This window comes from Arachis ipaensis, chromosome B4 (genome assembly GCF_059453495.1).
Source record: "Arachis ipaensis isolate K30076 ecotype BB chromosome B4, ASM5945349v1, whole genome shotgun sequence".
In the NCBI taxonomy this organism is placed as follows: Eukaryota; Viridiplantae; Streptophyta; class Magnoliopsida; order Fabales; family Fabaceae; genus Arachis; species Arachis ipaensis.
Genome location: NC_142439.1, coordinates 21,647,124 through 21,656,415, shown reverse-complemented (window position 1 = coordinate 21,656,415; position 9,292 = coordinate 21,647,124). Strand labels below are relative to the sequence as shown.

Sequence of the window (9,292 nt, the reverse complement as noted above, 5' to 3'; positions counted from 1 at the left end):
ACTATTGTAATCTTCCCGTTCAATATTTCAATCGGCTTCAGATTGTTCAAACTCAATATACAACTCAATGAACAATATCTGAGCACGACTTTCAATGTACATTGAAAACATCTCTTGCATACTCGCTTCATCAGTTATATATTTGGTTTGAAATTGAACAATCCACTAAATACCGGTATAGGATATCTGTATAAAATACATGATATTTTCCTTGACATTTCAGAATCTATCTTCTCACAAATCACACCTTATAGTTTTTCGAATGAGATTGTGAATGGAATAACAATATCTAACGAATTTTCACAAATAAATTTTTACTCCTTCAGATGTTTATAACAAAATTTTACAGAAATAATATACTTTTAGTAGGACTCTATCATCCATTTTTCTCACTCACATGAATATGAAATTCACTATCAAATTTTTTTTACTTCATACGAAATAACAGAAATAGAGGAGCTGAGGAAAGAAGAAGAAGGAGGAGGAGAGGAGATTTGAGAACTCGTATACGAGTTACACATACTTATATATATATAGTAAATCGGACTCACCAATTTGTATTGACGGATTTAAATAAAATACATAATAATCAAATCGGACGATCCGATTTGATATTTGTGAAATAAAAAAAAATTCTATATAAAAATCGGACGGTTCAATTAGCTACGCCAAAATTCAAATTTTTTCTCCCACAGAAATCGGATTGTGCAATTAGTGGGCCTAATTTTTTTTAACAAAAAAATTGGATGGTCCAATTTTTTCACCTCATATTTCAAAAAAGCTATCCCACATCCATATCTAGCATCTTCATTCTCCATAACCACGCACAACACACACAGACTTCGCATATCAAAAAAAATGAGCCTGGAAAAGTACCTCCATTTTAATGTGTAAGTTGATGCCTGATAAAAATTAAACTTAATTTTTTTAACAAAAAATATTTTAAATTTTAATATATTATTTATGATGTAAAAGTTGATGTAGAATTATTTTTTATAATAAATAGATCAAAAATAAAAAGTCAGACGAGTTCTCTACTAAAGTCTGGGGATTTTTTTATATAAATTAAATAAATATATTATTTACGGATATAAATAATTTGCAGCGTTTTTACCAAATTGCATCGTATTACTTATTTTCTGTAAACGAAATAATTTTGAACGTATTTCATTTACAGTGTAAACAAAATATGTGGAGCTTATTATGTGTGCACCCGTAATACGTGTTTAAAAATATTCACATATTTCGTTTACTCTGTAAACGAAATACGAGTACCTGTAATTATAAAAAATTTAATTTTTATAGGTATAAAAATATAATTTTTAAAATAATAAAACGGTATTAAAAATATAATTTTGATTGATTTAAAAAATAAAATTCGATATATGTTTGTTATTGTTTAGAACTACTTTAATTAATTCATATCTCATCTATATTTTAAAACAAAAAAGCTCTACATCCATGTAAAAAATACATGGATGTTATCCAAGTAACTTTCTCCACACACGCGTTCCCTCACCCCACAGTCGTTTGTTATACACGCGCTTCATATAACGTATATAACATAAACCTTTTCTTCGTGATAAACTTTTCTCAACGTAGACCTTGTTCTCTTCTCACATTTTTGTTCTTCTTCTTCTTCTGCTTCTTCTTCAACCTAATAAAATTCCTTGTTCTCTGCATGATGGATCTGGATTGACTTTGACGTAATTAGCTTCGTCGTTCTTCTTCTTCTTCTATGTTTTTTTTCTTCGATATGGAGTTTTGAATTGAAACAATGAATGAATCAACTTCAAATCAGTTGAATGAGTGCGATTTGGATTATTCTTCGGAAACGCATCAATTTGATGATGTTTGGATTATTGAATTTTGAATCGAATTGAATAGACGGAGGTGATCTAAATCTGAATTGAATTGAATTGATACTATCTAAATTGTAGATAGAGTTGTTTCAAATTTGGTTTTGTATAATGGATTATCTTTCGTTTACTATTAGTAACGTTTCGGTTCGGTAAGTTTTATAGAATTGTTTTACTATTAATGACGTTTTCTGTTCATGGTGTAGACCAGCTGTGTTGTGGATGAAAGATTTGTCTCAAAGGTGGGGATAATTTTTGAGACACTAGAAGAAGCTACAAAGTTCTATAAACATTATTCCAAACTTACTAGTTTTTCTACCAAAATAAAGAACACGACTCGGGATGGAGACAAAATTAAGAGTCAACTAATTGTATGCACCAGAGAGGAGAGGTGGAAATCCAAGATATCTCCAACTCTGAAGACAAACCCTTCAGCTGGGTTAAACTGTCCAGCTAGGATTTAAGTACACATAATGAAGGACGTCGGTGTTTGGACAATTTCCATAGTTGTTCTGAATCACTCACATCCTTGCTGTCCAGAATGGGCAGAGATGCTCAAACAACACAGGGAGCTTAGCATGTTTGTGCGTTGCACCATTGAAACCCACGAGGAAGCCAGAATCAGATCGAGCAAAACTTACCAATCATTTGTGGCAGCAGCTGGCAGCCACCGTGAACTAGGTTTTATAGAAAAAGACGTAAGAAATTACATCACAAGGGAAGTACGGAATATTTTCGAAGAAGACGATGCCAAAGAATTTGGGAAGTACCTACTAAGAATGAAAGAGAAGAACCAAAATTTCTTTTTCGACCTTGAAGGCGATCACTGCATTAAACATGTATTCTGGGCCGATGCAAGAAGCAGGGCTACATTTGAGTATTTCAGAGACGTGGTTTCATTTGACACCACCTATAATACAAACATGTATTTCGTTCAGTGACATATATTTTCATGTTCATTGAATGTATATCTTTCGGTTCACCATGGACTGGGTGCGCTTATTTATGCAGGTACAATTTGGTTTAGGTTTTTTGTTGGCGTGAATCACCACAGCCAGTTGACATTTCTCGGATGTGCGCTGATAAAAAATGAGGACATTCAATCATTTAAATGGCTATTTGAGTGTTGGCTATGTTGCATGGGAGGGAAGGCACCAAAAGGCATTCTTACCGATCAATGCGCATCGATTCAAAGGGCAATTGAGCTATGCATGCCAACAACAATTCACCGCTGGTGTATCTGGTACATCATGAAGAAGATCCCAAACAAACTAAATGGCTACAAGGGACACATCGATATTGAACAAGAGATGAGTTATGTTGTTTGGAACTCGTACACAAAAGACGCATTTGATAGAAACTGGAACGATTTCCTCACAAAGTATGGCCTCGGAGGCAACAAGTGGCTTTCAGGTAATTAAGGTTTCAATTCGAATTATTTTCATCCTCATATTTTTTTTCCTGAATCATGCATTGTTTTCGGTTCATCACACCTTATAGGTTCGGTTTGTTTTGCAGAGCTGTACAAGGATCGGCATATATGGATTCCAGTTTACTTGGATCACCACTTCTGGGCCGGGATGAGAAGCACACAAAGGAGCGAAAGGATGCATTCATTTTTCAACAAGTTCATCAGACGGAATAGCTCCTTGAGATAATTCATGAAGCAATACAACAATTTCCTAGCAAGCAGAGAGAGAATTTGATACTGCAGATTTTCACACCGTGATACTGTGCGCAACAAAATCAGCAATAGAGGCACAATTTCAGCATCTATATACCTATGAGAAGTTCAAGAAAGTTCAAGTTCAATTCAGAGGTAAAGTGAATTGTATCACAAGATCAATGCATTCCACCCTAGATTTCACAACATATGAAGTCATAGAGCAGGTTTCCAACTCCACATTCAACAAGTTTGTCGTCACCTACGATGCAGTACCACGAGATGTAAAGTGCCATTGCTTGCTGTTTGAGTCTAGGGGCATATTGTGCCGCCATTCCCTAAGCGTCCTTTGCTTTGAGCGAGTGGATAGTGTGGCACCGAAATACATATTGGAATGCTGGAGAAAGAACATAAAGAGGAGGCATACACACATCAAGAGCAGCCAAGATGAACCTCTACTGGAGCCGAAAAGTAAGAGATTTAATGAATTGGTGTTTCGGTCGCACAATATATGTGAATTTGCATCTGAATCTGAAGAGTTGACCGGAATTCTACACCGAAGATTTGACAAGGTCATGACAGAGATGAAAGAATATCAAGAGAGAAGCAAAGGAAAAAGTTTGTTAACGCACGAAGAAGCGACGTTAAGCAATGTGAATGACCTTCAAAGCCCACCACGTGTCAAAACAAGAGGTCGGCCCAAGAACAGACTTGGATCAAACCTAGAAAAAAGATCTCAAATGCCATGAAGAAAAAGAAAAAGACAGCTCCAAGCGAGGTAAAATTGACTTGCTTTTGATTAGTTAAAAATTCAATTGTTCATTTTTCTAATATACAATTAATTATGTCTTTTGTAGTTGAACCTTTTAGACTCCGCATCATCGATTCAGTCAAGCTCCACTCTTTACAATGCACCAGATATGAATTATCCAAGAGAGGATTGTACAAGTTTTAGTTTTTATTAATGTAAATTTTTGTCCACCCATGAGTAAATTTCGGTTCACCATGGTTATAGCAGGGTTAATTTCTGACTGTTGTTAGTCTTTAATAAATAGTCACTTTTTTTTTGTCAAATTCTATATTGATATATGCAGTTTTCCGATTCGTTTAGTGTATTAATTTCTAAGTTGAATAATTAGAATTTGTTTTGAGAAACGGGAATCAGGTGTAGTGCTAGTTACATTTTTCTTGTGATTAATTAAACAAAAATTATTAAAAAAATCTAAAAGAGTAACATAAATATTTTTAACTTACATTGGTGGAGTTTTAAAACTCTTTCTTGGATGAATTTTCAGGGTTTAGGATTTTAAGTTTAGGGTTTTAGGGGTTTAGGGTTTATGGGTTCATGGTTCAGGGTTCAGTGTTCAGGGTTTAGGGTTTATGGGTTCAGGGTTCAGTGTTCAGGGTTTAGAGTTTAGGGTTTAGTGTTTAGGGTTTAGAGTTTAGGGTTCAGTGTTCAGGGTTCAGTGTTCAGGGTTCAGGGGTTTAGGGTTTAGGGCATAGGGTTTAGAGATTCGGGTTTAGGGGTTCAGGATTTAGGGTTCAGGGTTCAGGGTTCAGGGTTCATGGGTTCAGGGGTTTAGGGTTTAGGGTTTAGGAATTAGGGTTTAGAGTTTAGGGTTTTAGGGTTTTAGGGGTTTAGGGTTTAGTGTTTAGGGTTTTAGGGGTTTATGGTTTAGGGTTTTAGGGGTTTAGGGGTTTTAGGGTTTTAAGTTTAGGGTTTAGGGGTTTAGGGTTCAGGTGTTTCTGAAACTGAATATTGATAGAAACATTTTTTTTGTAATTAGCTCTCAGAATTTTTCTACAGTGTGTTTGTAACTTTCGGTTGGGCTAGTGTATTAATTTCGGTTCATTGTGTTTTTTTGGTGTTACTAATGTATTGGTAAATATACTGATTGCAATCACTAAGAACCTTGAATAAAACAACAGCCAGACAGTTCCAAGAGATTTATAAATTAACATCTCAGATGAGTACATTGAATACATTGAAAAAAGTATTGATATTAATATTAGATACATAGATTAGCATTTACATTAATATTCACATATATACATTGAAAGAAGCATTGTTTGCTTTTTTAAACAAGTTAAACAAAATATTGTCAAATACAACTAGTGAATCACAGTATATCTTATTTACTATCTAAATTTCTAGATGTGAATTTACAATAAGGGCTGGAGAGGGCAGCAGATAGCTTTGGCAGTCTTATTGCTTCAGATTCCCAAATCACTTGCTCTCTGATTTGTTCATTTCATGCAACAGAAGATTTGGACCATATTGGGACCTGAAGTCATCAATCTCTTCCTACATTTCAATTGAAAGGAATTAGTTACATAACAAATGAACCCAACTGAAATAAGAAAAGAAAGTTTATTAATTTAGAAAGTACTTACTTGTGTCCAAGCTCTATATTTATATCTCTTCCCGCTTTTGATCTTTCGTGGATCAATTGTTTCGAGTCATTTCATGATGTATATTCCACAATCATAGCTAAGCAAGAATTGAGTATAATACGATTAATAGTATACAAAATAAAATACATTAAATATAGCACTATAGAAGAGAAAGATTCTTACTCTGTACGTTGACCATTCAGTTGGATATACTCTGCTTCTTTTCCCAGCCCATCTTCCATTAAGGGTTCCGCCCCAGTGTAAACCCTCATCTGAGAAATTATTAATCCCTGAAAGGGACACAAAAATTTAAAAAAGAAAGTGTCAATGGTGAATCGAACTCATTTCATGTACTAAATTATTTGAATAATTTACAAGAAAAATAACTTACAACAAATTTGTTCAGCATCACTCTTGATTCAGATATATATTTTTTCGGCTTATTGATAGGGTCAAACACATAGAATTTCTTTTTCTTGACATCAGCGATCCACAACCACCAATGAGCTCCGTTGCAAATTGGCACAAATAGCTGAATTGTGGGTAAATGATAGAATATTTCAGTGGAAATAAATAACAAATGAGAGAATTATTAAAGAATTTTTAGAAATTACAACTTACAAATGGATGTGAAGCAAGTTTTCTTTTGTCAAAAAATTGGCGGTGGTGGGCATACTGCTCAATATCAAACCGGTATGCCTTGTTTGTCGTTTTATCAACGTACTCCACGCCATGTATCCCAACATAAAATTATGCAAAACGAAGATCAGTTAAATCAAATTTCCACCAAACCAAACACAATTCATATGCTGAATATGATGTGAAAAATATTCAATCATGAAGAAAAAAGTTTTCTTCATGCAAAAGAACTCAACAGAACACATAAGATTCAGGTGAACCAATATTAACATTCTGACTAAACCGAACATGAATCAGCAGTGAATAAGAAATTTAGCTTACCACAATATCTAGCGGCACAATGTATATTTGTTCCTGATACCACCGAACTTTGATTTGGTTGAGAATCATGCTATGTATACTGGCAACCTACACGAAGAAAAGTTATGAGATATACTGTATAAGAGTGTTTAGAAAAATTATTATTGTTAAAGCAATTGGGAAAGAATTTACCGAGGCATGCACTTGTTCTTTGGGCATTAGAGACATGAAATATTCTCTTAACCTCTCATAAAGCGCCTCATATTTCAAGACGAATATTGCATCATATTTATTGCTACTATCTTTTGTCTTTTTTACATGTGTCATCCAATGATAACATTTTTCGATCAACTCCTTTGAGATTTTTATTTCTTTTTCCGGAGTTTTTAAAACTGCAACAGCTGGCAAGGGTGACTCGGAAGTTGTTGCTTCAGCAAACTTTAATGCTGTCGTTACTCCAGCATCTACAACCGCCTCTGTCAGGACTTCAAGCTATGAAACAGGTGGCTTAGAGGGATCAGTTGGTTGAGATTCTTGTGGACTTATCCCAAGGTTAAAGGAAGGCATATCATCTTCCCTTTGGCTAGGTTGCTGTTCTTCTTCCACAGGGCTACTGCATTAAACAGATAATAGTTCAAAAACAACTCATTAAATTAATAAAAAGAACTTTTATGTGCAACTTACTCATCATAAAAAATTTCATAGAAATAGTCGTCTTTCAATAATTCTTCAATAACAGAACTCGTAAGAGACAACGCAAGTTTTGGCTCTATTTTTCTCGGTGAAGATATTTCGACAGCCTGCTTTTTAGGTTCCGGAGGGTAGCTGTAAGAAACAGAAGAGATAAAACTTACAATTAAAACATGTAGTGAAGTGAAATTATTGGGATTTGTATAAGCAGTTAAACTTACACATTAACATCTACTTCTTCTTCTGATTGCTGCACTGTTGCTTCTTTGTTGGGCTGGTGCTGTGGTTCCAGAGGGCTGCTGCAGTAATAGATTTTGAAGTGATTTAAAATAACCCTAAATCCTGAACACATTATCTATCAAGTGATTTAAAATAACCAAATTCACTGAACCTAAATTAAGTAATGTGGTGAATAATGGAAAAACTTATAATTCAGGTGGTTGTTGTTGTTGTTGTTGTTGTTGTTGTTGTTGTTGTTATTTTTTGTAGGGATGCTGCATTAAACAGCAAATATTTCAGTAATGATTTAAAATTACCAAGCCCACAGAATCGAACAAGATTCATGTGGTGAATAAATATTTATAAACTTACTCTTTATCAGAGGTTTGTTTTGTTTGACTTTCTGGAGGGACATAGATAAATTCATCATTGATCAACTCTTCCTGAAGAAAACTTGGAAGAGACAATGAAAGAGGATTTCTAAAGAATGTAAACAAGGAAGAAGTTAATGTTGAATAATTAGAATTTGTTCTAAGAAACGGGAATCCGCACATTGAAAGCTCACATTTTCAAAGTTCAGAATGAGTTTCTTGTTGAACCTGAATGATTTGTAGCTCAGAATTGGGTGTAGCGCTAGTGACATTTAAACACGTTTTCCGCGAGATTAATTAAACAAAATTTAATTACCTAAATATGATAGAGTAACATAAATATTTGTAACTTACACTGGTGAACTTTTTAAAGTCTTTCTTGGATGTATTTTCTTTTTTCTAAAATATTTTACCGTGGATTCTGGGGTATTTTTCCTAAAAAAAAGATACAAATTAAAAATAGAAACCAAGATTAAAAGTAGAGATCTAGAAACACATCAAATTCTTTTTTGGAAACCACCGAACCGAAAGTAAAGAGTGCAACAAACCTGGTTTTGTCTTGGGCATTTACAGACGGTGCACAGCTTTCCTGAGTCTGCAAGAGTGGTTCACTTCTGAGATTTATAGTTGGCAGTCTAACCAAGATAAATAAATATTATTAATTGAATATAGAGGAATTACAAAAAGTTCTAGCAAAAGTAAGCAAAAAAAGGAAAAGAACTTGGTATAAGAAATTGAATCTTACGTCTGAGAGGATTCATTTCGTGCCTCTGTTGAGGCAAACTGATCCGGAGCAATGTGTGTTGACTGAGCTCCATCATTTCTTTTTTTTTTTTTTATCTCTTTTCTCTTATCGTCTCCAACGCTTGCCTTCTTCTTTATGTAGCGTTGTCTTTTGCTTGTTCAGTTCTGAAAGTTCATAAAATAAGTATCAATACACCTAAAACGAAAGTATCAATAAAAGAAAATCTGATTCGAGAAACTTACTCCTTGTCAAATTGGGTTTGTTTTTTTGCCACCTTTTGCGGTTGTTTTCTTTTTATTATGGGTGTTTTCTTAATTTCTTTTTCTCTGCAAGACAGACAAACACATCGAATTTATAACCGAGAAAAATATAAGCAAGAACAAGAAAATAACAATCAATTCAACCAAACTGA

At 34.1% G+C, this 9,292-nt stretch overlaps 2 protein-coding genes and 1 long non-coding RNA gene across 3 annotated transcripts; 2 read left to right on the top strand and 1 right to left on the bottom strand.

Annotated features, from left to right (window-relative positions):
- Positions 1-2,332: 2,332 nt before the first annotated feature.
- LOC148566888 (protein FAR1-RELATED SEQUENCE 5-like) lies at positions 2,333-2,800 on the top strand. Its single transcript, XM_088484472.1, has one exon. It carries the CDS (start codon positions 2,333-2,335, stop codon positions 2,798-2,800), a length of 468 nt encoding a protein of 155 aa, XP_088340598.1.
- Positions 2,801-2,998: 198 nt separating this feature from the next.
- On the top strand, positions 2,999-4,633 carry LOC148566887 (protein FAR-RED IMPAIRED RESPONSE 1-like). The gene is made up of 5 exons (XM_088484471.1): positions 2,999-3,272; positions 3,360-3,364; positions 3,546-4,094; positions 4,380-4,464; positions 4,617-4,633. The coding sequence occupies exons 1-5, from the start codon at positions 2,999-3,001 to the stop codon at positions 4,631-4,633; spliced, it is 930 nt and encodes a 309-aa protein (XP_088340597.1).
- A 1,134-nt stretch (positions 4,634-5,767) lies between these two features.
- Positions 5,768-6,172, bottom strand: LOC148566886 (uncharacterized). Its single transcript, XR_015880727.1, has 3 exons — positions 6,100-6,172; positions 5,917-6,013; positions 5,768-5,827 (listed from the first exon to the last, which is right to left on the bottom strand). It is a non-coding gene; the product is annotated as an uncharacterized LOC148566886 (long non-coding RNA).
- Positions 6,173-9,292: the final 3,120 nt, after the last annotated feature.

Bases quoted from the DNA above. Each gene is read 5' to 3' on its own strand.
- LOC148566888 (XM_088484472.1), top strand. From the start codon at position 2,333: ATGAAGGACGTCGGTGTTTGGACAATTTCCATAGTTGTTCTGAATCAC.
- LOC148566887 (XM_088484471.1), top strand. From the start codon at position 2,999: ATGGGAGGGAAGGCACCAAAAGGCATTCTTACCGATCAATGCGCATCG. The intron at 4,095-4,379 runs GTCATGACAGAG...TGTCTTTTGTAG, and splicing joins TACACCGAAGATTTGACAAG to TTGAACCTTTTAGACTCCGC.